Source organism: Antrostomus carolinensis, unplaced genomic scaffold, assembly GCF_000700745.2.
Source record: "Antrostomus carolinensis isolate BGI_N321 unplaced genomic scaffold, ASM70074v2 scaffold6341, whole genome shotgun sequence".
Taxonomy (NCBI): domain Eukaryota; kingdom Metazoa; phylum Chordata; class Aves; order Caprimulgiformes; family Caprimulgidae; genus Antrostomus; species Antrostomus carolinensis.
In genome coordinates this window covers 45,855-73,851 of record NW_010294733.1, presented here as the reverse complement: position 1 = coordinate 73,851, position 27,997 = coordinate 45,855, and the positions used below count along the sequence as shown (strand labels likewise).

At 37.8% G+C, this 27,997-nt stretch overlaps 1 protein-coding gene across 1 annotated transcript in view; it reads left to right on the top strand.

The window, feature by feature from the left end:
* The window catches only part of SULF1 (sulfatase 1), a 65,501-nt gene extending 40,736 nt beyond the window's left edge, over nt 1-24,765 (top strand). Inside the window, exons 10-19 of the mRNA XM_010177726.1 lie at nt 7,597-7,813; nt 11,153-11,399; nt 13,155-13,251; nt 13,328-13,422; nt 13,830-13,895; nt 14,378-14,550; nt 17,443-17,585; nt 17,700-17,823; nt 18,722-18,755; nt 24,222-24,765. Of these exons, the coding sequence (XP_010176028.1) occupies nt 7,597-7,813; nt 11,153-11,399; nt 13,155-13,251; nt 13,328-13,422; nt 13,830-13,895; nt 14,378-14,550; nt 17,443-17,585; nt 17,700-17,823; nt 18,722-18,755; nt 24,222-24,252 (1,227 nt within the window). The 3' untranslated portion in view covers nt 24,253-24,765. The remainder of the gene's footprint in view (nt 1-7,596; nt 7,814-11,152; nt 11,400-13,154; nt 13,252-13,327; nt 13,423-13,829; nt 13,896-14,377; nt 14,551-17,442; nt 17,586-17,699; nt 17,824-18,721; nt 18,756-24,221) is intronic.
* Nucleotides 24,766-27,997: the final 3,232 nt, after the last annotated feature.

Sequence of the window (27,997 nt, the reverse complement as noted above, 5' to 3'; positions counted from 1 at the left end):
TTGGGAGAATATTCTTGAAGACTGTACAGTGGGATTTTAGTTAGATTAGGTCTCAATGTATTTTACAGTGATTTAAGGCTTTACAGGTAGTCACTGGAGACATGTTGCTGAATCCAAGCATTAGCTCTGTGGTAGATGTGCAAGATTCTTCTGGCTCTGATCCCGAGCATGTTATGTAGTCTGTACATACCTCTTATTTCTTATGTATCCTTTACCATTTAAAAATATAGCATAAGAATTTAATTTTGTCATTCACATTCATACCTATCATGTTATCATATCAGCATTTAGTTGAAAGCACATCTATTAGTAATGCTAAAAGAACACTTGCCATCCATCAGCTTACAGATAATATTGTAAAGGAAATTAGAATGGGGCTTATTAGGTGTAGTCTGGTTTTGCTCAAATATCTATGTTCTCATAAAATAAATATCACAGACCATACATTTGTAAAGGTCAGCTTTATGACCATCTGTGGAGTACGAATAAAAACACATAAGCCAGTAAGAGCTGGCCAGAAGTGTCAGATGGCTGGCCAGGAACTGACAACCAGACCTTGAGCACTCACTAAAACCCAACTAAAATTATGATATGGTATATAAACATCACTCATGGTTCCTCCCAGTCTCAGAACCACCTCCTGACGCCTGTAGGAGTCAAAAGGCACTGGTAATCCACCTGTTTCACCAGAACATTGGTTTGAGGCTGGCTCTTCTTTGGGCCACCTGCCCATTGATACCACCTTTTCTTAACCATAATTCAGCAGAGCATCTATACACAGGCTTGACTGGAAGCATATGTGTTTGGAATTAGTCATGCGCTTAAAACTAAGTACATACTTGTGTGCTTTAGCAAACAGCTCTTGCAGCTATTGCTCTCTTTAGGGAGATTCATCTCTCATAGTTGACAGAAACATGCCTGCAACATAGTTGCTCAAGAATTCACAGGAATTGCCAGAAATTATGTTATCCCTTGTTAAAATACCACCCTGTTTATCAGTTAGAACAAATATGAAGATAAATTCCTTTATCTCTAACAATAATCCTTCAAAGTGTGGTATTTCATATTTTAGCCTAAATATTTCACATTTCAGCCTAAATATTTAAGTTTCCTGTTAAACAGGAGGCAACTCTTTCCAGATTTGACAATTCTTCAAATTTAAGCAAGTCTTAATTTGAACTACCAGTTCAATTCTGGATAAAATCCAGAGATATTCCAGTCTGGGAAGATCACTGGTTTCACTGGTTTAATCTCTTTCAGTGCAAGACTGTGTTTAGCACTTTTACCACCATCTTATCAGTGTTCTCTAACATCAAAACTTTTTGGTAGAATGGCACCTTAAAAATCAATTTGATGTACCAAAAATGTTTATACAGAAAACAAAGATTATGCAAGAATTATTTTTAGCACTTCCTGTAGTACTCCTTTGAGGTTCTTTTTTTCGCAGAGTTTCCATGTTAAAGTATCCAGTGAAACATAGTGTAAACTAACTCCTCTGCAAATTAAATGTATATGATCCAATAGCAAAACTGATTATTATTGGTATTGCTATTTATAACTGAAAGGCTACATTTTTCCTTTTCATTGGCTCCTATTTGTTTATACCTGAGATTGGATATTTATTGGATAATAACAGAAGTCCGTTGATGTTTAGTTGTAATTACAGACAAGCTAATAGCTTTGGAGAATGCTATGGAGGTGAAATACTTGATGTCTCGACCTAAGTGCCTACACTTCTAGAGCTGACAATGCAGTCCATGCATTTTTTATAAACTAAAGAAGTGCTATAATTCTGACACTTAAAATCAATCTTGTCTATATGTCAAGAATGTGAAATTGTGTAGTCTGTAAGGTTCCCAGGCTATTTTCTCTTTCTTCCATTTCTTAAAAGCTGTGAAGTAGCTCAAAATCAATGATTTTCATATAGTTATTTCTGTTATACAGTGATTAATTTCTTACTTTATTTTTTTTTCCTCCAGTTCTGTTTCTGTGCATTTAACTGAATGTATTTCTAAAGTCTGTCATACATTTCCCCCTATATTATATCAATTCTTGTAGGACAAATTACTTTGCTATCTGTTGAACCCACTGACCATTGCACTTTTCAGGAACACTTTCTCAGGGAGTAAGGCCGTATATAAGTAAGCCTCTCTGAATACATTCATGTCAGTAGACTCTTGAGCTCTGCATGATTCAATAGAAGGTGGTCCAGTTATGAGGGAGTGGTGCAAAAATTGGGATCTGCCCTTACGGGCAGGGTCAACTCAGTTCTAAAATGAAGGAGGAGATTTTTGTTCCACAAAAATGCAGCAATTCCAAATTCCCTGAGTGAACTTGGCACACAATCCCTGTGAAACAGCTGCACTCGCGTGCAATGTTCAAATACTGCTGAGATATAGCAACATAGACTAATATTTCCAGAAGTATTTAGGAACCTCAGTCAGGACCAGGGTTCATAACTGCTCTGTAGAAATGCATAGAGGACATGGCCTTAGCCCATAAACATTTCTTAGTGTTTAACTCCAGATCAGCAACAAGAAAATACTCCTCCTCTGTACTATTTACCATAGGCAACTATTTACAGGACACTTTTTTAATATGCCATGTGACATGGCCTCTCTGAATGGCACAGAGAAAGCAAAAACATGACTCAGTTCTTACTGCAGTAGCACGGCCCTAAACCAGACTCCCTTAGTGGCACAATCACATCAGGTCCCCTGACACTCACCCAGATCTGGTTACTGCTAATAGAGGAAAAGGGTACACATATAGACAGCCCATGAGGATATTTTAATCGAAACTGTTTTCAAATTTAGATCAGACTTTTTGAAACAGGAAAAAAAGGAAATGAAATCTTGAGGACATGTTTAAAATTATGAAATCTTCCTTTTCATGCCTTATCTTAACATTCTTTAGGCTGAGCAATAATACTCAAAGTCAGTCATGCATTACCAAAATCAAAAAACACCTGTAAAAATATTGTCACCGTGTTATATTTCCGGTTGCATGTTTTTCAGGGTTTCATAGCTTTGTGATAAAATCTGACAAGCTATTTAACACTGAAGTGTCTACTGCAAATACTGGGTAATTACACTTAATAAAAACCCTTAGCTTGCCTACTCTTAAGACGCCTTTCATGAAATATCTAATTAATTTCCTTTCTATATAAGGGGGCAGGAACTCTCTCAAAGATGTGACAGTCTATTAACTAAACAAAGCTGATTTGAAATCCAGCTTAAGTGGATATTTACAGTGCAGCGCATCACAATGATTCATACTGAATGTACATTTTTATATCTTAATTCTATTCAGTAATGAAATAGACTTACTTAATATTAAGGCAGTGGCACAAACTGATTAATACCAGGAAACTGAGACCCAAGGTAGTTACCACGTCACTTGCTGTTGTCTTGCTTATGTAGCTTTAATTCAAAACTGGAGCCCAGCCAGTAGTAGCACAAAGCAAAGCCACCAAGTACAAACAATACCCTTTTAACCATCCCATTTTCTCCCCTTTGCCTTTTAAATTACTTTATAAGGACAAACTTCTACCCCCAGAAGAAATCATGCCAATGACATCATCCATGGAATAGCTCCTGCTGCAGTCCTACTGCAGTCTGGAGCTTGCCTCCACACCGAGGAGCAGGCAGGTGTATTTATGTGTTTAAACTTCAGGTTTGGCAGAGATTAAAGCAGTGTGAGCTCCCAAATAGTAGAATAGAATAGAATAGAATAGAATAGAATAGAATAGAATAGAATAGAATAGAATAGAATAGAATAGAATAGAATAGAATAGAATAGAATAGAATCTGACCAAAATTTAAAGCATACTATTAAGGGTATTGTTCAAATGACTTTTAAACACTGACAGGCTTGAGGCAATGACCACCTCTCTAGGAAGCCTGTTTCAGTGTTTGACCACCCTCTCAGTAAAGAAATGCTTCCTGCTGTCGAGTCTGAACCTCCCCAGGTGCAGCTTTGAACCATTCACATGCGTCCTACCACTGGATCCTGCAGAGAAGAGATCAGCACCTCCCTCTCCACTTCCCTCCTCAGAAAGCTGTAGAGAGCAATGAGCTCGCCCCTCAGCCTCCTTTTCTCCGAACTAGACAAACCCAACTTCCTCAGCCACTCCTCACAGGATTCTCAGTCCTTTTACATTTTTATCTCTCCTAAACTGCCTCTGTAGTTTGCTGTCAGGAGCAGGGAGGGCTCTGGGAATAGCTGGCAGCCAGCACATGTGGAGCCAGCCAGAGCTGTGCCTACATGTGCTGAACAGCCCCTGCTTCAGTGTGAAACAACTCTAAACCAGCAAAGCCCCTCACAGCGGGATGGTCCCACCAGCTTTGAGGTGGGGGGTTTCAGGACTCCATTGGTGTGGTGTGGGGCTCTTAAGGATCATCTTCCATGTTTACTTCCCCTCTGAAGTTAAATTGAGAAGGAAGAAAAACTGGAAATGGGAGGCTGACGTGAGAGGGAAATCATTGGTGGAGGGTAGGTGATGAGATGAAAGAAAGAAAAGAGGAGTCAGTGACAGGGCAAAAGGCTGACACAGGTTAAGTTTCATAACATTACTGAAATCATGTAAAAGTTCATTGCAGCCAAATGGCAGAGTCTTGCTTCTCCTCTCCCATTAGTTGGTTAGTTTTTTAAAAAATTCTAAGTTAGTCTTCCTTTCTCCTGCTGAGAGAGAATAAATAAGCACAGGGGTCCCAAAGTCAGCATGCAGTCAGAAGCAGGGACTATCCCATATTCCTATGGCAACAGTGAATAGTTAGACTGGCTTAGGTGTCTGGTGGAATATTGCCATGAGAAGGAAGATAAACATGGGGAAAATAAAAAAAGCATATACAAATTAAAATTTAATGAAGACATATTTAATTTGTGCATGTGCCAATATTTTTTAATTGATGGAGAAATTGGGACCCAGGAAAAAAAGTCCTGAATTTCAAAGAATAGTTTAGTATTCATAGTGGAAAGGAAGGTAGAAACAGGGGAGGGAAAGGGGCAGTGCATCAGTCAAAATCTTCTTTTATATGCATTAATGCATTTTATAGATCTAAAGATGAGCAGAAGGACCATTATGATTTACTGCATAATGCATGTTCAGTGCCCAATTACACTGACATGGGCAAGGATTCAGGAAAGTTAGTCTAAAATTTCCATCTTAGAACTCTGAAGCATCTTTATAATGACACTTTTTAAAGTAAATTAAAGAAAAAAAAAGTAACTGAATCACATTTAATCCTTGTTTTAAATAGAGAACTATTATTGCCTAGTACTAGACACAGAGAGTCTTGTTTCAGTGTTAGTCATAATACTGTTAAAAATGATCTAAATGGCTATTGAAGCCACTCCTGGAACCTCTTGCTATAATTAATGTTAGACAAAGAGAATACTTATTTTACTTTAAAATGTTGCTTTTGAGACTCATTAAAAACTGATGCCATATGTTTATAAATGTAATGTGTACCCAGTAAACACAGGAAATACAGTGGTGCAGTCAGTTCTTATCCTGCAACAGTCTTCTCTTGCTGCAGTAGGAAGAGTGCAAATGCTACTGCAGAATAAAACCCTGCAAAGTGTTATAGCTCTCTGATACCTTTCCTTGTAGAAAGTCAACCTTGTTACTTGTAGGTGTAGGTTTACACTGAAAGTCTGGGCATGATTGTAAGTTCTCAGGTAGCTATCAGAAGTGTGCAAGTCTGTGGCCTTTTATACATGGTTTACTATTCTGGCATCAAAGTCATGCCAATCCACAGTCAAGGTCTCTGAGCATGGGATACAGCTTTTAGCTCAGCCCACATGTTAGGCCAGGGAGTGCTCCCACAGTGCTGTGGTTCAGAGCCACATCAGCTCGCTCCTCAGGTTATCAGGTCAGCAAACCTACCTGAGGCTTAGTTTTCTTTCTTCATTCTTCAGTCAGCTTGACAGCACCCCAAAACAGTTCAGAGCAGCCATTAGTCTCCCTGGAAGAGACTTACCAAAATGTGCTTGCTCTGACATTAATGTCCATTTAAAAAGTTAAGTTGAGGATTCCATTGGGACCTGGCTGTCTTCCTATTATCAATGAAGTAAGATAAAGCATGCTATTCAGTCACTGGAACCAAAAAAGGACACATTATAGGGAAACTTAGCTGAAACTGCAACTAAAAGGTTCCAGTTATCAATAACATTAGTGAGTTTTGTTCCCTACGCTATTCAGCCAAACTTAATTGCTTTGTATGCAGAGTCTCTTCATTGTGGCTTAAGATGCACAAGTGAACAAAACTCATTGGTTAATATTCATTTTTAGTTGCATTCGAATTTTAAATAAACATAGCTATTTCTGGTTTTCCCTATTGTTATTTGGACTACAACTGACTTAAAAATCTTCACAGGCTTCTTAGTTTGTATAGGGTGTTACAGGTGCCAGCTAGAACCAAGAAACCATACATGGCAAGCTTGGGGCATGGGCAGAGCTCTGATCTGTCAGCACCTATCCATGTTTTTTAAAAAAATGACATTTCACTTTTTTAAGACAGGTCAGTGTGGAAAGGAAATTAAAGTCCCAGTTGCTTTTTAATTTGAAACATAAAGACAATGGGATCCACCAAAAAAATCCACCTAGAGTGTCCCATCTGGTTCAGTGATGTTGATAATCAAGTCAGACAGATATTGTGCAGACAAGCTGGAAAAAACTGTTTCCTCTCATTCTCCTGCACTAGCTCTGATATTCAGTGTGAATGCGATGCTTTTTACAGGTACTTCTTCCAGGCTACAACTTTTTCTCCCAAATCTGATATAAACCTCAAGATTTAGGCATCCAAAGGAGTTTATCCAAGCTAATTTATTTATTGACTATCCCTAAGATTCTTCCCCTTGCTTGCACCTGCTGGGTGTAGGGAGGCTGGCTAGGGGTATCCTGCTTTTAGGCTCCTCCCTTCTCATGTAAAATATAAAGCACCAGCAATGTTTGCAGGTCTGAGTGGCACGGTTTGCAGGGACATGTCTTAGGGGGCAGGTTCTAACCCTAACGACTGGTAAGGAAATAAATTACATGTTGTTAGTGGTTTATGTATTTTTCTATAAATCACACCCGCAATTTGTCCTTCTCTTTGCCAAGGAACCCTACGACTGAACCAGTTCTTCTTCATCTGTAGGGATTTTTTGTTTTCCCCTGAATCATGTTAGAAATTCCAACTCACAGAACAAAGAAACGAAGTCTGTTTTTTCAAAGAAAAAAAAAAAAGAGTTGGTGAAAACAGCCCTGACAGCTGTACTCTGTGGTTCAGTAAATTAAGACTTTTAACTTGCTCCTTTCAGGGAAGTGTTTAGTCTGGATACTCTTGATTTATATATCTTTTTTGGCTGGGTTGTATTTTTCTATGCAGATTTCCAGTGATTTCATTCAAACTTATGTTTGCCTAGCATGAGAGAGATGTTGCAAAGAATGTGAGTGAATTTAGTCCTTTAAAATCTTTCCCTTCTCAGTTTGTTATTTAAGGGACTACTCCATTTTTAGAGAAATTATCCTGTTTTGTTTTACAATCCACATGAAAATAGCAGGGGTTTGGAAGGCTGCAGGGAAATCATATTTGTTTCTCTCTCTCACAGAAGTGGCAGTGCATGGAGGATGCTTCTGGCAAACTTCGAATTCACAAGTGTAAGGTACCGAGCGACATACTTGCCATCAGAAAACGGACCCGCAGCGTACACTCCCGGGGATACAGCGGTAAAGACAAAGACTGCAACTGTGCAGATCCTGATTATCGAAACAGCAGGACCCAAAGAAAAAATCAAAGACAATTCTTGAGAAACCCTAACGTGCAAAGTAAGTGTTACCTGATCTCTCGGCCTCTGAGGCAAAGAGCAGGGGGGAATGGCTAGCAGCATGTTGGCTTACCAGTCCACTCTTGCTTTCACCTCTGTGTCTAATGAATACATCCGTAATTAGCAGTCAAATCCTACATAATTGCCTTCGTAACAACAGTAATAATGACAACAATATTTATCCTTTGGATCACAGTGAGGAATGTCTTCGGGCCGGTGGTGGTGGTGGTGATGATGCGCTGGTGCCACCTATCGCGCTGCTCAGACATGACAACCCGGGTGGCACCTGCGGCTCCATCGGTGCCGTTCTTTGCGGAGTCATTAGCACGGAATCCACAGGCTGTTTGGCGCTAGCCCGAGGACATGTATTGCGTGAGGCAGGGCAGAGCCGTGGCTGCCCTCGGACTGAGGTTCTGCTGGCTGGGCTGGGCCGGACCGTCCCAGCAAGTCAGTGCCGGCGTTCCTGCAGGGACACGGGTGGGATTGCAGTGTCCTCTAGTGGAGCGTGGGCTGAAGGGAATGTGCAAGGCAGTACTTGGATAACGTGTTCTGATAATGATTTCTGCAAAAGCAGCGTATTTAACGAAACCATTCTTTTAAATGGAACGCGTATCTTCATTTATCTGTCCAGCGATGAAAGTGAAGTTCTGTAGCTATAGCAACACAAGCGGCCCTGGATTTCAGACTTTGTTCAAGAGCAGGCTGTATTCTCCTGCTCTCTATCGAAAATACTAAACTGGGGAATAAGATAAAGTTGGGTCTTTAAAATGGAAAGATAGTGAAGTCATAAGAGAAATGCAAAAGTTGGAAGATGCTGCACAGATGTCTATGGAAGAAGAAAATAATGTTAGTATAATTCAAAATATTTCCTGGTTTAAAGGCTCTCCCACTCTGCATGTGAACAAGAATCCCTGGTATTCTTTGTACATTCAACCACAATATTGTCTGTCCTGAGTTGTCTCATTGTTCAGACTAAATGCTGCCTTCATATAATTTCTTTCATTTGTTTAGTGTGATCTAAGGAACTTCATAGTGCTTACAGGCAGACTTCTGCTGAAAAGTCTGTGTGTCACACACTGCCAGGCTAATTCCCAAACTGGGCAATGTTCCCCGAAGTGATATTTTGAAGGGGAGATACCTGTTGTGTACCTTGGAAAGTATGATAGTTTAACTTAGCTGGCAGCCAAACAAGACACAGACCCTCGCATTGCCCCGCCGCCCGCCTTCCCTAGGGAATCGGGGAGAGAATTGGAGGGGTAAAGGTAAGGATACTTGAGATAAGAACAATTTAATAATCACAGTAAAATAAATTTAAAATAGTAATGATAATAATAATGATAACAACTATAAATCTATGGATGATGCACAGTACAATTGTTCACCACCCTCTGATAACAAACCCGGAGGAGCAACAAGGACCCAAAATGGCAATCCCGGAAAAGCGAGCCTGAGCGATTCCCAAAAGAATCCCTTCCCTTTCCGGGCAACCCTGGTTAATATACTAAACATGATGTAATATGATATGGAATATCTTCTTGGTATATCCAACTGTCAGTTCTGGGTTTTACTAACTACTATCACTTTCCCCCTCCCAGTCCTTTGTGCTTTCAAACTACCCAAGGTGCTTTCAACTACCTTATCAACATTCTTCTCATAACAAATCCCACACTGAAACCAAAACACAGTGCTTTCTAGCTACTAAGAATAAAATTAACTCTATCCTAGCAAAAACCAAGACAGAAAGAAGGTGTTGCCAGCATACCAGCAAGGGCTGAATGGGGTTTGCAACTGGGGGGAAAGTTTTTTGGGGAGAGAAAGAGAAAAAGTATGGAAAATATCTGAAAGGAGCATCAGAAAAAGTCTATTTGTTATGATTTTCTTCTTTATAACGTTCTTATTCTTCTTCCTTCCTACTCCTCCTCCAAATCCACCTTAGCATTCATTTGAGTAGAGCAGAGAAAGACTCATGATGATGAGACATTGATTGTTAAGAGAATGACTAGTTCAGACATCAGTTTTTAGATTACATCTGGCTAAGATGCTTATATATTCCAGACTCTTTCAGTGACTTAATTAATAAGTAATCTCATCAGAGACTGTTATATTGCCAGAAATTGTCCCATCTGACCCTATGAATCTTTCTGCATTATTTTATTAGAGAGTAATATGGTTATAAATCAGAAAGATACTTTGAAACTAGGGATTTTCTCTTCAGGAAGATGAATGTCTTCATTGACTTGACTGGGAAGCCTTTTTTCACCTGACAGCAGGCAGCCACTGAAGCAGTTCAGAAGGATAGGGTGGTTTGAATGAAGAGCTGAATGAGGCTCACTAGCTGCACTTCTAAAAGATTCTTGCAGGAAAGGTTCAGCGAGAGTCTCTCAAAGGCACTAACATAAAAGCTGCAGTAAAACAGACACTACCTGCCAAAGGCAGCACTTTCTTACAGCTCCGGTTTTATTCTGCTGCATGAATTATTAACTCTTAGGTGACAAAGGTGTGCTCAGCATAGATGTAACAAATAGAAATGCCCTACAACTGGTTCTTATAAGCTGAAATATGTCTTTCTAGGGTTCTCTGTGTGTGGTTTTGATAGACAGAATTTGCTTTCATGTGGTATTGACTGTGGGTTTTATCAGCTTGATTGGGAACAAGTACATTTAACAAAAGAAGTAAAAAGTGTAAGTCCAAACATGGGTAATCTTGTACACACACCCCTCAAAGGGGTTATATATACTTCGACACATACATTATCCTTGTACACATAGATACGGATGGTGTGTGTGTCCACCTATATATACGTATACGTATACGTATACATATACATATACATATACATATACATATGGTGGATTCTTGCCCTTTCAGTGACTGCCTTTAAGAAGGAAAAGGTTTTAGCTTTTTGAAAAGTTATTTTTATTCTAAAGCTTAAGTCAAGCTTATGTCATATGCCAATTTACAGGTGGTGACCTTGTTCACAGTACTGAATGGTTTTATTTCCTAAAGTGGTCTCTAATCCTGTGGTCTCTGATTTTTTGAGTGTCTCTGTCTAGGTATCTGATTTCTAAGACACTGATTTTATTTGGAGATATAGATGCTAACTGTGACATAAGGTCAGACTAGCACAAAATGCAAGCCTTGAAGCAATCAAAACTTAATTCTACAGATGAAAATGTGGGCCTTGACCTATCAAAAAAACATTAAATAAGTTTCTGTAAAGCCACAGAAAAAACAAGCTGTTTTTACTGAACAGCTTTTTTGCTATTTGGAGTATGCTTTCATGACACGGGTCATGTAGATATTCATATGCAACCAGGAATGTTTCTTTCTTCTGCTTCAGAATACAAACCCCGATTTGTTCACACTCGACAAACCCGGTCCTTGTCTGTGGAATTTGAAGGTGAAATATATGACATAAATCTTGAAGAGGAAGAACTGCAGGTGTTAAAAACCAAAAGTATCACCAAGCGTCACAACGCTGAAAATGAGGAAGAAGCAGAGAGAACGAATGGTGCTCTTGGTGACACAATGATTGCTGATGGCACTGATGCCATAGGTCAACCCAACTCTGTCCAAGTGACGCACAAGTACGATTGCTTTTTCTGCATTGTTTTTTTTTTTTCTTAAAATTAAATCTTTTAAATTTTCTAATTGTATTCTTTCTCCTTCATTTTTTTATTATTTTATAGTTGTAATATTTAAGAACTCAAAACTATCATCATAGATTTTGGATAAACCTGAGCTGGATTTGTTAGTAGGTGGAATCATTTAACTTTACTATGTGTATTTTAAAGGGAGGCATCTAGTTCAAGTTTTATTTCTGAGGAGGAGTAGGTACCTCCAGAGGGAGATTCATCCTCTCTGTTAAAACATGTATCTCATGATGGATTAATCACTCTGTGAAGCTGATGCTCCCGCTGTTCTTCAGAAAGTCTAGGCTACCAGCTTAGCATAAAGGCCTAAATCTGAGATGACTGAAATCCCACTCTGAATGAGGACAGATTAGATTAGTTACATCATCTTTCTTAATGCTTAGTTGCTTGCAGCCACTAACAATAGCTAAGATACATTAGACTTGTCTATCCCTGAAGAGACCCACAATCAATTTTCCATCCTGGAAGATGCTTAGATTTAAGTTTTTAGCCCTACACTAAATCTGAGTGAAATAGCAAAAAATCTCAAAACATTTTTTTTTAGTTTTTAGGCAGACACAGGCAACAAAAATCTTCTATTTTATCCTTTTAATTGTGTTTAAAATATAAATAGCATTTGTGTCTTTTATTTCCTTCTCTTTTTTTTAACACAAGGAAAAAATAAAAGTTTTTTTTTAATAAGTAAAAATTGTCCTTTTTTTACATTGATAATTTCCAACTGTGGCATTAATAAAGCCTTAAATAGCTTTCTGGAGAAGTTATTCTTTCTCCATAAAGTGTTTTGACTTGTACTGAATACAGTATTTTATTCAGAAATCTTTGAGTGAAGGAAAAAACATAATGGGATAACATGGGATGAGATAATCATCTAAATCTTCCTTTCTGCTATTCTTCTCAAAAATTAAAAGAAGGATTCTGATGAAGTAGGACCCAAGAGAGGTTGTGTCCGTATAACTGCAGTATTTCCATAATTAAGGATTTTCTGTTTGTTAGCATGGAGTTTTTAAAAGCCTAGCCCTGTAGTCTGCTGGATTTTCTATCTCATTGTAAATCTGTGGCCTCCCATGTGTTTTTTTGTCTCTTGGTAGAGCTGTTTTTTCAAACATTGGTGTGAATGGTTTTGACATTGCAACACTTTTTAACTTGAGTGTTCTGTTGGCTTTTTTTTTAACCATTTATTTGAACTCTTTGGTCTAACTTTGATTCTTATTGATCTTTATTGATTATATTGCTCTTTAGCCCATTGACTGTATGTTCTGTTCTTGACTGTTTTGCAAACTTGGAAGATGAGTCACATTCATGTGGCAAAAGGAATATATTTCTCAGCAGCTGGTGATTAAATAAGAAATGGCACATTTGGTTAACAAGAGGCTTTAAATTCTGAACAGATTTTTATTTCAGATTCAATTTCATTTTATTGGATTAGGAATCTCCAGGATGTCATTGCCTTTCCATTTTTGCTTAGCAAAACCAGAGCATCTGTCATAGATGAGGATTTTTCTTTTATTTTGCAGGAAAAAAAAATATTGAAGCAATTATTAATATTATTAAGTCAACATGAGAAGACCTCATAGACTTTATTTCTTAACTGAGTATAACAAAGAATTTATTAGGAATGTTAGAATAAATGGGTAGGAATTGGGAAACCACTGACTTTCTTTTTCCTATTTCTTAAACTCATGTCTACAGATGTTTTATTCTTCCAAATGACACTATTCATTGTGAGAGGGAACTGTACCAATCTGCTAGAGCCTGGAAGGACCACAAGGCTTATATTGATAAGGAGGTAAGAGGTATTTTAAAATCTGAATGAAGTTTTTGCACTGCTACCTTTTCTAAGAATAATTCTGACTTCTCTGCAGATTGAAGCGCTCCAAGACAAAATTAAGAATTTGAGGGAAGTTAGAGGACACCTAAAAAGAAGAAAACCAGATGAATGTGACTGTAGTAAACAGAGGTAAGAGAGACAACATTCAACACTGAAAACTACACTGATTTCTAAGGCTTACACATGAGATAGAAAAGAAAGAACATAAGCTTTATTGATATTTATAACTACTGTAGGTATTCATTTTAGCTAGATCCCTTTTAAGAGTAGAAGCTACTGAGAATCAAAAGGAAGATAAATGTTAAAATTTTAAGATCAAATGTGTTAGTATTCTACTAACATATTTGAACCCAGATGTAGTTTTGCTCTAATCTAACATAGGAGCACTCACACAGATATAAATTCTTTAAACAAAGTGAAAATTGTAAATCATTCTGTGTAGTTCCTTAAGAAAATGTCAGATGGTATGTTTCTGGTTTGTTTTTGTTTTGAAAATGGTTTAATGACTTGATAATTCCTAATAATTTTCCCTGTAGCTATTACAACAAAGAGAAAGGAGTAAAGGCCCAAGAGAAACTCAAGAGCCATCTTCATCCCTTTAAGTAAGACTGTTGTCATACTCTCACTCTCTCAGCTGGCTTTTTGGTGACTGGAGAAATTATTTTTTTTTTTTTTATTTGGGGATTTTGTCGAGGCAAGAGGAAGGGAGGAAGTGAAGGAAAGAAAAGGTCACATATAGCACACTCTCACTAGAAACCTTGAGTAGTTTTGGGCAGACTTGTGAAAGCTTGTGGATAATATTTTTAAAACCTATTTGTAGAAAATGGATTAAATTAGAAGCTGATTGACCTCACAACTGTGAAAAAGATCTAGTTAAATCTAAATGCAACAGTGCATCATTTCTCATGCCTACTGAAGAGAACACCATGTCATAACAGCTGGGTTGGGAGCTGAGCTAGAAGATGGGTATATTCTCATCCTTTCATCTTCAAAAATTCCAGAAAGATGTAAAAACTGATAGCGCTGTTGTTAACCAAATACAGACTGTTCTCTGTCAGCCATGCCCAACTTTCTCTCTGAACAGAGAAGCAGCACAGGAAGTGGATGGCAAACTGCAGCTGTTCAAAGAGAACCGGAGAAGGAAGAAGGAAAGGAAGGGGAAAAAGCGCCAGAAGAAAGGAGATGAGTGTAGCCTCCCTGGACTGACGTGTTTTACCCACGACAACAACCACTGGCAAACAGCACCCTTCTGGAACTGTAGGTCTTATGTCCACGTGCAGACCTATCTCGGTTATTCTGCTGTGTTACAGAGTTTCCACTTCATGCAATCAGAGCATTATTTTGACGAACTGGCACTTAATAATGCTGCTGCTGCCATTATTCTGAAGTATGAAGGAAGAATGTCTCTTGAGTAGGTTGTAATTGTTGTATTATTACTTATATGAAATTATCACAAGAGGCTTGAGGCTAAACACCAGAGAAACAAGAATGAGAATTGGCCTATAAAACATAGACTTTCATAACAAGCCACTAAGATTTGTGTCATCTCCTGGAGACCAAAATGACCAAATACTTCATAGGAATTTTAATTGGGTTTCCAGTTATTAATAATAACCTTATTCTTCCAGTTTTCACAAATCCTTTTTGGGACTCGATCTTTAATGTTGTCACAAACTTCACCACATAAAAGGTCTACTTTAATTTGATCATTTTGGTTTCAAAGTGTGTCATAAACAACTTACCTTTTTGTGAAGAAAATACAGATGTTTTCCCTTATGAATACTTCCTATTATTCCTAATTTTTATATTCTAAAAGAATTCATAAATCACAACTGTGGAATGCTCACTTCATGTATAAGAACAAAATATTTTAAGTTCCTTTAATCTTCAGGGTATATAGATAACCATCCTATAGAGGCATGCTGCAACATTTCTTGGTATTCAGCATTAACAAAACAACACCTTTCTCATCTTTGGTGCTGGAGGAAGGAAAGTGATTGAAACCTTTACTTTCAAAAACTTCAAGATCAAATTATGATTAAGTTACAACATATATTACTCCAAGCAGAAAATATGCTAAGAGCAATTTTTCATTTGGAGAAAAATGTTGTCTCCTAGTGATGTTATGATTGCACTAGGACTTCTGCTAATACACTTTTTACATTTTAAGAAGTTCGTAATGCAGCCATATGCATAGTTTTGGTTTTAAAGACAACAACTAAATTGGCTTATTACTTTTTAACTGTGGAGTAACAAAACAATTATGAAAAGCATTCTCATATTGCTGTGCATTCTAGCAATGCTCCAACTATAGTCATGGGGTAAAAAAGTGTCCCTTTGACACAGTCCATAGCTTAAAGAAGGGTTGATGGATGGATTCACATTACACAGACAAAAAGGACCAATACTGCTTTGGTGAGACCCCCATACTCTGCCCTGGTAAGAATCCACCAAGGAGTACTTCATCCAGCTCTGGAGTCCTCAGCACAGGAAAGACGTGGACCTGTTGGAGTCCTCCACAGAGGAAGGCCACAAAAATGACCAGAGGGGTGGAACACCTCTCCTATGAAGAAAGGCTGAGAGACTTGGGGTTGTTCAGCCTGGAGAAGAGAATGCTCTAGGGAGAGCTTATTGTAGACTTTCAATACTTAAAGGGGGCCTATAAGAAAGATGAAGACAAACATTTTAGCATGGCCTGTTGTAATAGGACAAGGGCTAATGGTTCGAAAGAAAAAGGTAGATTTAGACTAGATATAAGGAAGAATTTTTTTACAATGAGGGTGCTGAAACACAGTTTGCCCAGAGAGGTGGTAGATGCCCCATCCCTGGAAATATTCAAGGTCAAGTTGGATAGGTTCTGAGCAATGTGATGTAGTTGAAGATGTCCTTGCTTACTGCAGGGAGTTTGGACTAGATGACCTTTAAAGGTCCCTTCCAACCCAAATTATTCTTTGATTCTGTGACTCTACCATTAGTATTTTTATGAAGTTTGTTCAAAACATTGATACTGTTACAGCTAGTCATAATGCTAATAACCAATCTAAATAAATCTAAATAAAAATCTAAGGTAATATTAATATTTCATTACTGGAATTAGAGAGACATTCTTCTACAGAAAAACTTTTGTTAGCAGTTTGTTTGAAAATTAAGAGAGATAACGTTCTTGCAGCCTTTTCTGGTGGCAGAACCGGATTCTAAACAAAATATTCTCAGGTCACCTCTATGGCTGCTCCCATCACTACGACACCTGGATCCAGGTGTCTTCAGTCTGGAGTGGAAGCTCTAGCTCTAGGTTTCCCCAGGTGGAAAAGTGAAAACAAGTTATAATCCAGTTACACTGCTTGGGATTGTCCTACAAAGGCCTGACTAAATGATTAAATTTCCCTCTTATTTGTGTATCAAATAAACAAAATAAGGGATTGCAGTTCAAAATAATAGTTAAGTGGAAAACTCAAGCAATAATGGAGAGGTGCTTAAAATGAGGCATGGGATTATGCACTGGTTATCCTTCCCACCTTGCTTCTTCCATCTTTCCTGTATTCAGGCTGTCAGGCAAGCTCCCTGCTTGCAAACCCATCTCTTCATTGCCTGGTCTCTTTCACTTGCCTCATTCCCCCATACACTGCTTCACTCTTTCTTGGCTGCTGTGCCATTTCCATCTCACTTTTATATCAACTATAAATTTGGCCTTCCTCTGTAGTGCTTACAGTTCTGTAATTGTCTGTTGTACTTGCATTTCAGAGGCTGTACTAGGTTATGGTTACTTACTGTTGGGGAACACAGTAACTTCTTATATATAGTAAGCAATTCCAATGAATCGTGTATAAAAATCTTAAAGATCAGGATTTGTGTTGGTTTTTTGTAAAGCCTGGATTCTGCTCAATCCCAATAAACCATATATAACTCAGAACAGAATATGCCTCATTAACTATAGGATTCACTATCTTCTGCTTTTGTTAACTGTATGTTTGTGAAAATTACATGCTAGCAACATTTATTCCGTTTCAGATGAGAATCTAACACTCAAATGGAAAAGTTTTGTTAGATTGATCTAGAATTTAAGTATGTGAAAATCTATAGAGTTTTCTCTAGAAGAAACAAGCATATTATTTTTCACTGAAAGCTAATAACTTGTTTCTTCAATTACAGTGGGCTCTTTCTGTGCTTGCACAAGCTCAAATAACAACACTTACTGGTGTTTGCGAACAGTTAATGACACCCACAATTTTCTCTTTTGTGAGTTTGCGACTGGCTTCTTGGAATATTTTGATATGAACACTGATCCCTATCAGGTAAAACCCTTTCCCTGTCACAAAATGTTATTTGCCAGACTCTTCTAGGGTTTTTTTTTATTATTATTATTTCTGCTAACAAGTATTTTTTCCCTCCATTCCTCTTTTTCTCAGCTGACAAATACAGTACATACGGTGGAAAGAGGCATTTTGAACCAATTACACATACAGCTAATGGAACTGCGAAGTTGTCAAGGTTACAAGCAATGCAACCCAAGGCCAAAGGGACTTGAAACAGGTACAAGAATAATAGAAATGTTTATTTCCCTTTTACTCCTTTTTTGAAAATCTGCTTAAGTACTGATTTTATCCATGAAGAGTTGCTCTCCTAAATTTTGCTCTGAATAATTTGGAATGATCCACATAAACCATCCTGAGTAACTGTGTGACCAGGAAGCATCTTTGCAAGTTTGCACAGGTTGTTCTAGATGGATATTGGTGGCAAAAACCAATGTTTGATAGAAATGGTGCAGAAAGGCTATCATGTTATTTGAGTCAATAACAAGCCTATGCAGATCTTCATAGTCACAACTCTCTTCTCTGTTGCAGGGTTTATTTGTTTAGTTTTTGCCTCCTAATAGCAGGTGAGGTATTAAATCCTGTGTTTATTCCAATTGCTGTCTGCCTGTATGAACAACAAGGCTCTACACCACAACTGAGACTTAACATTGCAAACTTCTAATCAGTGGTAGTCGTCTCCTCCATTTTTGGGGAAAGGAATATTTCTTTACAAGACTCTCTGAGTACAAAAATAGCTGTTGTTTATACTTCATAACTCTGTAATTCATTGCACTTAAATTTGATTAATTGAATATTGTGATTTTTTTTTTACAGGAATATTCTCTTCTACGTAATTTGTGGTTTTGCATCTTTGTATCTCTTTCTTCAGCTACAAATATTTCTCTTTTTTACAATATCTAATTGTTTGGGGGTTTTATTACTTTTGAAAAACTATGGGTTTCCAGTTCTTTTACATAAAACTTCCAGGAAATCTTTGTTGGACTGCAGCTCTGTCTTTACTTAACACCGTACATTTCTTTTTAGGAATTAGATGCTGTGCATGGAAAACTACATTGTGAATGGTTTTACAAGTTCTAAACACTAACAAAAGTTACTCTTGTATTTTCCTATATCAGGAAATAAAGATGGAGGAAGCTATGATCCACACAGGTATCCACACTTTTTTATTCTCCTCAGCAGCTTCTTTCCAAATAATTGCATGACTCCAGTCCATTTCAACTAATGTCTGTATCCTGCCATGTTGCACACAGCATAGCTTTTGATGCATGCATTTTCTAACTACTCTACACTGAAATTGGCCATTGTTTTTTTAGATCTACCATTCTGCATTTAACGTAGCTCATTGTCATAGCAAGACTTCATACAGCTCATATTTCATGCCTGTATTTCTTAGATGTTTACCCAGGGAAAATGACACAAATAAGCACCTCTCTCGGATTGTTTTCCTGTTATTGGGTTGGTTTTGGATGGGTTGTGGGGTGGGGTGGGGGAGTGGGTTTCTGATTTTGTTTAGGAAGTCTGTACAGCTGCTTTTTAAACATAAAACAAATGTGCTTAAAAAGCTTTCTGAGGTTATGCATCCAAAAAGCCCATTCAAACTTATGGAAGTTAAGTAACATCTTCTCACTGGCTTTAGGAACTGTTGGCAGATGCTCCTTTAAGCAAAAGCAATGTTCAGTGTGAGCAGCATGTGCTCAGAAGCCAGCAGGAGACAGTTCAGTACAAGCATGGCAGAAAGATGAGGCTCCTTTGGGCCAAGGGCCAATGCTTTCAAATCACACAAACATGAAATAAAATTTCTTAAAAAGCTTGTAATACTTGAACTGAGGAAGGGCATCAGTTGAGGGGTTTTTTTATATCTAATGCTTGAACCTGAGGAATATTTGAAAGACAGCTGTTTGCAAGTATATTTATCTGTTTGCAAGTATACATGTTTATCATGCAAAGCCCAGTTTCTACTGGTGGAGGAACCAGTCAAACATAAAACAAAAGCCTGAAGAGACTGAAAAACCTCAGGTTTTAGTACTGCACTTGCTGTTCATTGAGCAATACTTGTACTCAGGGTGAAAATATGAAGCTCTGCCAGGGGAGGTTTAGGTTAGATGTTAGGAAGAAATTCTTTACAGAGAGGGTAATCAGGCACTGGAACGGCCTGCCCAGAGAGGTGGTGGATTCACCATCCCTGGAGGTTTTTAAAAAGAGATTGGACGTGGCCCTTAGTGCCATGATATAGTAATTAGAGTTGGATCAGGGGTTGGACTTGATGATCTTGGAGGTCTTTTCCAACCAAATCTATTCTATGATTCTATGAAAATAGATTAAAGTCTGTCAAGTGTCATATTTAGACTTGATACCTTTTCACAGTATATCAGTTTTATCCATTTTCATCTCCATGTGCTTTAGTGGAGTAACTCCTGATACTCATTGTTTACCTGAGAAGTAAACTGGGCCCAAGGAGTATACAAGGCTACTTTTTTTTTTTTTTTTTCAGAGTCTTCTGAAAAGAATCTTATCATTAGGTCCCAGCAGCCAGGGAACAATTAAAATGTTTCAGTGTTTTATAGATCTCTAATTTATGCAGCTAATTTTTCCTTGCAGCCAATTTTATATTTTCTCACTTGAGTAGTTTTGGGATCTAGGAAAATGATACACTTTCACTAGGTTTTATCCCAGTTGTTTGCATTGCTCCTTACAGCCTGGTGGGAACTGGTTACTATAATGATAGGAAGAAATCCCTGTAATTATGCTTTTAAGTCTTTCTTTAGAAGACATCCTTGTAAGCACTCCTCATTTTAACTACAGGTCTAAGAGAAATGGCATTTTTTAATTGTGAGTTGGCATGAAATAGTACAGCATACAGGATTAATCTTTGAATTGTATCTTACTACACTGTTTAGTAATGAAAATATTTTAACTTCTGGTACCAAGTAAATAAACATTATGCTACTGGGATAAATAGCAGGTATAGTATAACACAAGCGATACTGCTCTGTGCCATTACATTCCAGTTTCTCAATATACACAGATGCTTGGGTTCAACATTTTGGTACAAGCCCCACCTTTGTGGTAATTGGTTTTCTTTTCTAAAACTTTTTTTTTTTTTATTAACAAAAAACATTGATCAGAAATCATTGGAACAACCTTTTAGAGGATCCTAACAAGGATTCCTGGAATAAGAAAGGAAAAGCCCTTTGCTGCTAAGTCATGTGAACTGCCCCTTAGGCTTCCTTCAGATCCTGTCGTTTCTCCCCTCAGACCTGTTTCCAGTTCAAAATGCTCTGCATTAGTCCAGCACTACCTGTGTTGCAAGTACAATACTGGGGCAACAGGCTTGTGTGGAAACAGCCAGTGTAGTCCTGTTTGCTTAACGCACAGGGGGAGCTTTGGGAGGGAAGAACTGATGTCACCTGTGTCCTTTGATGGACAGAACATGACTCTGCAGACATGGTTGATAACAGGATGTAGGAACTGCACACTCTACTCTCCTCTCCTGCTTTTCTGAGGTTTTTCAAAGCCACCAAGGAGATGATTGTTCCTACTTGTCTTTAGTCTCAGTGGGGGTATATCCAAATCTCTTATTAGTTTGGAGACAACACAGTCACAGATGGAATTATGGAGCTCCAGGGTATGATAACTAGAGAGTGAAGCTTAGCTAACGCTTGATTTAAGAAAAAAAATCTCAAGAAGTTTTGCTGTGAACAGTTAGCAACAGTTTTTCTCTCTTTTGGGTCTATGACATAGCTGAGAAATTCCAAAATATTGATCAAGGAAACCACTGCCATGCTGTTGCTCAAATGCAACTCATCTGCACTTTCTCATTTCACATCTATTTGTAATGAGATTTCTTACAGGGGAAAACCTTTTCTTTCCTCTCTCCTTCCTGCCCAGTACACTTAGATTACAGCTAAATTGTGGAATTAAGCAGTGAGGTAACTTGCTCAGTCAGCCAACATATAGTCAGCTCTAGGACCTCAAGACTTTGCTTTCCTATTCACTTAACATGTATGAATACAAGTTACCTCTGATGTGTTTAAACAAGTTATTTTCTTCTGCTTGACAAGATCACAGAACAATTCCCAGTGCCTTCCCAGCTGAGAAACTCCTCTGAGACTGCTGAAACAATGCCACATTTAGAGAGGGGAAAAATAGATTCAGCATGAAGGACCATGTATCTCTGACTCAGTCTTTGAACTGTTTTGCAGGAATATATCAGACTCCTTGCTGACCTCACTCCTCTGCAGCACAGCCCCATTGCCCTGCTGCTGAGGCTGATGAGAAATGCTGGTCCTCTTCGCTGGTCCCCCAACTTCCCCACTGCCCACCCTGCCACCCTGGCTTGCTCAGCTCAACCCTCTGTCCCACTGCCTGCAACAGGCAGCAAAGGCTTCTCTGAGGCCAAAGGCACTATTCCGGCTCCTGCTCTGACCCACACTGCCCTGATCCATCCCCAGACCTGTTACTGGTCAAATGGCAGCACTCCAGTATCAGTTTCTGTCATCACATACCAAACCATTTTGGCCACTGACTGTTCCTAGAGCAGTTCATTTTCCTATACAGCCTCTGATTTGTTAAAGAAAAAAAAAAATATGAAACTATCAATACAAAATAACAGAGCAAAATTTAAATATTGCTGCATTGGTAGTGTGGTTACTATCTTAGAGGGTTTGGTGACTAAATGCCTCAAAAATGCGTCCCTTGCTATGATGTTTTCTAGAGCCCTTCATGCCTCTAAGCACTGGAATATTAACTTTTCTGTCTTGAAACCTCTGCAGTATTTAATTATTTTTTATTTCAGGAAATGTTATCCATAATTTGACTTATGAAGACGGCTCTCATATGGCCATGCCATGATTTCATTTCTCTTGTCTACTTCAGGAAAAGAAAAAAAGAAGACACTTTGTCATAGCTGTCCTACCAAATCCAAAAAGCTTGTGTTGCTTCCTGTAACAGGAAGTTTGACAAGTGTTTGCAAAAAAAAAAAAAAAAAAAAATATTTCTAGACCTTGCTTTAAAAAATAAGACATTTAAATTTTTACATTGTAAAATATTTACATCTGTTGTATTAAGTGAAAAAAATACCAATTAAGAGCAAAGATTCTGGTGTTTCCAAGTAAGGAAAGTGATCTCCCTTTGGTAGGAGCAGAATAAGTCTCCTCATCACAAGAAAATCACAAGATTTTTTTCTGGCCATAATGGTATTTTTCTGACTTATATATGATGGACTCAGTATTGGAGAAATTCTTTCCAAGCTAGTAGAAAGGAAAGAATATAAGTTATGACAGATACAAGGTGTATTTTCTGTTTTACTTGAATAACAAGAAAGGGTAATTTAAAATGCAAAAGAATTAATTGAGATGCCAAGAATCCACTGTAGGGATGAAGGGTTCAGTATAGATAAATGTGCTCAGTTCACACTGTTGGACTGTAGACACTTGAACTTCCATGCTAATTGCTACCAGCCTACCTGCCTGTCCAATTCTCAGAAAGACGACAAGTCATCTCAGTGAACAAATTATTAAATATTGCTTACAGCATCATTTATTAAGGACAAATTTGCCACTTTCCCTGACAGGCTTTTGCATTACCTGATTATTTTTCACTTGTACTCCGCTTTGTTGATAAAATCTTTGGACTAAACACAGTCTGCACTGTGAATTAAATGAAATAGTGTGTTCAGTGTTACCTGTCAATATAAAATTTCACACTACATTTGGTAATCTGGGTCACTATAGCCACTGTTACTTTAAAAAATCTTTTAGAAATGGATTTCCTTCCCCATCTTTGCTTTTTCTGGCTGTGATCAATATAAAATGCAGCTCCATTGCTACTTATAGAGTCAAATGTATGCCCTTTATTCAAACTTACTATTTGATAAAACTGTTAGACATTTTCTTTGAAAGCTTTTTTTTTTTAATTAAAAAGAACAACCTTTCAGAGGTTTTACATCTATATATATTTTAACACTATTTTTCAGAGTGGTGCAATCCTATAAATTAATTCACACCAAGCTTTTACAGCTTTTATTTCTCCTAATTGCTCCATGTAAATTAAAATGAATGTATACAAAGTAACTACTTTTGGCTAACATTTATTAAATAAAATGCGGCTGGTTGGTTTGTAGACCATATGTCTCAAGCTATCAAATTCCTGCGGGTGTTGTTGAAGCTCAGGTCACTAATGGCTTCTAGAATTAGTCCCATCTTTTATACTTAACCATTGTTCATTTATTGCATATTTTGGTGGAGTGTTCAGGAAAGGTGAATGGATCATTTTTGTACTGAAGTAACTTTCCTGCCTTGAAATATCAGAGGAAAGACTTGACTTATTTCTGAATGTCATCACAAAGCCCCTTTAGACCAGATTTTGTTCTTTTTTTACTTAGTCCATGGACATAGCAGAAGGCAGAGGGTTTCTTGCTGTGTGTTTAGCAGGAGCTGTGAACACACCTGAGGCCAGAGCCATGAATCTGATGACAGAAGATGTGGAGCGTCTTACATTTTGAGCTACATACGTTATGAATAGTGGTGCTTTTGACCAACTTGGAGTAGAAGCACACATGGAAGCTTTGCTTTTAAGCTGGTGTTCACCATTAGGCTTTATTCTTTCTTTCAACAGAGGACAGTTATGGGATGGATGGGAAGGTTAACCTGCCCAATTTCACTGGCGACATCAACTGGCAAGGACTGGAAGACTTGTACAGTGTGAATGAAAGTGTATATGAACACAGATACAACTATAGACTTAGTCTGGCTGACTGGACTAATTACTTGAAGGATGTAGATAGAATGTTTGCACTGCTGAACAGTTACTACCAGCAAAACAAAACAGACAAGACTAACATTGCTCAAAGCAACGGGGACAGGGACGAATCATCCACGCCGTTTATCTTGGTGGAAATGACTTCTGCTGAAGAATCGAGCGGCCTGCCTGCAGAAGAGTTGCAGCTTATTGTGCCAACAGACTTTGCAGCCCTCACTTTGAGCACAGTGAATTTAAATCAGGAGAGGAAACTTGAATTAAACAATGATATTCCTGAGAAAAGTAATTTGAATGACGCACACTGGAGAAATAATCATCAAGCTGAAAAACGGATGGAGGATAAAGAATCGGACCGTTTCGATATGGATTTCAGTGGAAATGGTTTGATAGAGTTGGAGTCCCGGCATAGCTTCATGCTACAATCCATCAGCATTCCTCAGAAAGACACTCATCAGGACAGTGATGCTGTGGAAGATATATTTGAAGATCAGATGTATCTTGCCATGAGGTCCGATGAACCTCTTGTTCATCAGGCTGTAAACGTATCCATTAGGGATTCATCTATCGGTACCCAGAAAACAGGAACTTTCTTAAATAAAACAGAGCAGAGTCTTGCAGGGGAAACTTCACAAGTCCTAAATGTAGAAGGCAGTGCCTCAGCTCCACTCTCCTTGGATTAGATCAAGTTGTAAATCATTAAATAAATTCTCCTTTTTCTTATTAGCAAACTAATAAAGATAATCATGACAACTGACATTCCATGTTTATTGTAGATACGTTTTGCAGCTAAATTGAGCCCAGTTCAGTATTTGTGTGCATTTTTTTTAATTAACACGCACATACTTTCACAGCAATTCGCCCCACTGGGAAGCAAGATTTCCAGTTTTTAATGGAAAGAAACAGTGTTAACTTTCAAATGCAACAGCACATTATCCGAAAGCTAAAAATTATTTCTTTGAAGAGGACGTTCAAGTCACTTTCTCTATTTCCAAATGATCCCACCATGAATGAATGTTTCAGTTCACCCAGTCTGTCTACATCATGTCTTTTTCATAAATTATTTTAACCACTGGAAATTCCTAATGTCATGCTTTTAAGTAAAATGCACTTTTAAAATCTGTATGCCATACCATTTATGACTCTAATACCTTACCTGTTCTTAGTTTGCTCATTATCTCATGTAATTGTGAAACCAATAAATACATTGACAGGAAAGAGGTAAACAGGATGGACTGTGGAAACAGACTCTTTGAATATTATTTTAGCAAAAATATTGCATGTTTTTGTTACTTTAATTAAATTTACTCTGAGAAAGGTATGGCTAATGATTGTTAACTGTAGGAGCATTTGTTTAAATTGGATTGTTTCCCTATATGTTGATATTGTCAGTATTAAAAGACCATGAGGTTTTTTGACCTTTTTTTTTTTTTTAACTGATACTGGTAGAAAGGTTTACATCAATACATATCATCACATCTGGTTTTTATTATCCTGAACAATATCTTGAAAGCATTATTATAATTTTGAGACTTCAAATTCTTTTTGTTTTGAACAGGCATTAAAGGGAATGATAAAATCATGCTAGATTTACATTATTTGATACAAAAGGCGCATGAGGTAAAAAATGGTAGTTTAGATTATTTTTGTTGGTGTATTCTAAATTTTTTCTTGAACTTTACCAAACATTAAATTTTATGAAGTATAATACAAAAATGACTTTGAAAATCTGCATTACTCAGAACTTAATATCTTCCCTTGCTTTTTTATACATTTCTAAATAATTAGCACAACAAAAACACAAGAGGATTACCTCAAACAGATGTAATTCCATAGTGTCCAATTCATGGATGTGTTTCCTATCTGTTACATGTTATTATTTAGTGTAGTGAGTATTTTTTGGCTATTGCAAGCACTGCAGGATAAACTTACATTCATTGCATTGAATTTTAAGTTGAAATTTTTTAAAAAGGACATTCTTTTAGTAGGATTTTAATAATTTTAAGAAGCAGTCTTTTTGACGGACTCTGTAAATATGTTAAAATTACTAGCTCTTTATCTGATGTATGTGTCATGGGCTGATTGATAGAAAAACGTATTTATGGTCATGAATGATGCTATTTGTACAAATGTTTTAAGTTACTAGGATACAGACTGTGTTTTTAAATCTTGTATAATATTTCTGTGATACTTTTATAGTACAATTCTGGCTTCGGGAAAGTCTAGAAGCAATATTTCTTGAAATAAAAAGTGTTTTACTTTACCTGCTTCAGAGAAATCCAGATGATCCAGTTTTCCTCCTAATTAAGGTATATTTTAAAAATATGTTAACAGTTTCAGTTTTAAGAATCTATCCACTTCTAAAGCAATGGGTAACAAAATTGCACACTACATTTTGCTAGTTATAAATTATTCCTGGAGATGTGAATAATATATATTTTTTTGTTTAAGACATGCTGTGATTTTTTTTTTAATTCCCAATTAATTTGACCCTTTCTTCTTTGATGCCAATGCACCCAGCTGCATAACCAGCCATTTCCAGAAGTAAAGCAATGTTACATGGTGCCATGCCCTGTTTTGCTGCTTTCCCTCCTCCCTGCAGAGCTCTCCTGTGACAGCAAAGCACAGCAGGCTGGACATGCAGGGCTTAATGAGAGTGGACCACAGATCTCTAGCGAAGAGGAGCGTCTCCTTGCACAAAAGTTGTCACAAAAGGGAATTTAAGTTTCAAGGTAAACTCTCTCTTACTTGCACTCGATGTTTCTATGAAGCTATGCTTCTTGAATTATTCTTTCTTCTGATGTTCCTGCAGACATGAAGTTACAGGTGATTTTTGTGGGAATCAGGAAAGGGGATCAATGGTTAACCTAAATATTCGAAAGTCAGTCGTTGCAATACTAGATAGAAACCTGAGAGACGCCTACCCCCGGGAAAGCACACCAGCAAACACAGGATGTATTTCAAAACAGGGTGCCGACCAGGCTGAGCCAGCGAGTTTGGGAGAACTTTAAGAACAAAGGCAAGTTGAAGCAAGGTCCCATAAAACTACCTCTCATATCTTTATGCAGAGAATTACCCAGTACGAAACACCTGTCCTCCATTGTTTGAAAGTCCATTTCTTTGAAAGAAACAAGCAAAATGCTTTCTTCTCTTTTAATACATGGGTAGAGAGAAAGAAGGGAATGGTGCAATAGTGTGGTATACCCGTTCAGCCCACACCATTTTTCAGTGAGAACCGACATACATTAAGTGGAGTGCAAGCTGGAGAGCCATTTCTAAAGCAGTTGAAGGGATGCAATCACAGCCTGAGCCACCTCAGATCTGCCTGGGGTAAATTTACTCCTGCTCTGGCAGCAGCTGTCAGTGCAGAGTTTCACAACAGTGCTTCTCCTTGGCCCCTGCACCACTTCCCTGCACTTCCAACCCCTGCCAAGGTAGCTCATTTATTCAGTTTTCAGCTAGCAACAATACCCCTGATGTGCTAGAAATCTACTGACGGTAACATCACCCACAGCACATTCCTTGGTTTAACAGTTCTAGTCTAGGACACCAGTGATATTCAGGGGGATCTGCAAGATGCTTTTTTTGTGTGTGTGGTTATAAGCATTGGAAATGAAAGCAAGTAACTTTCAACT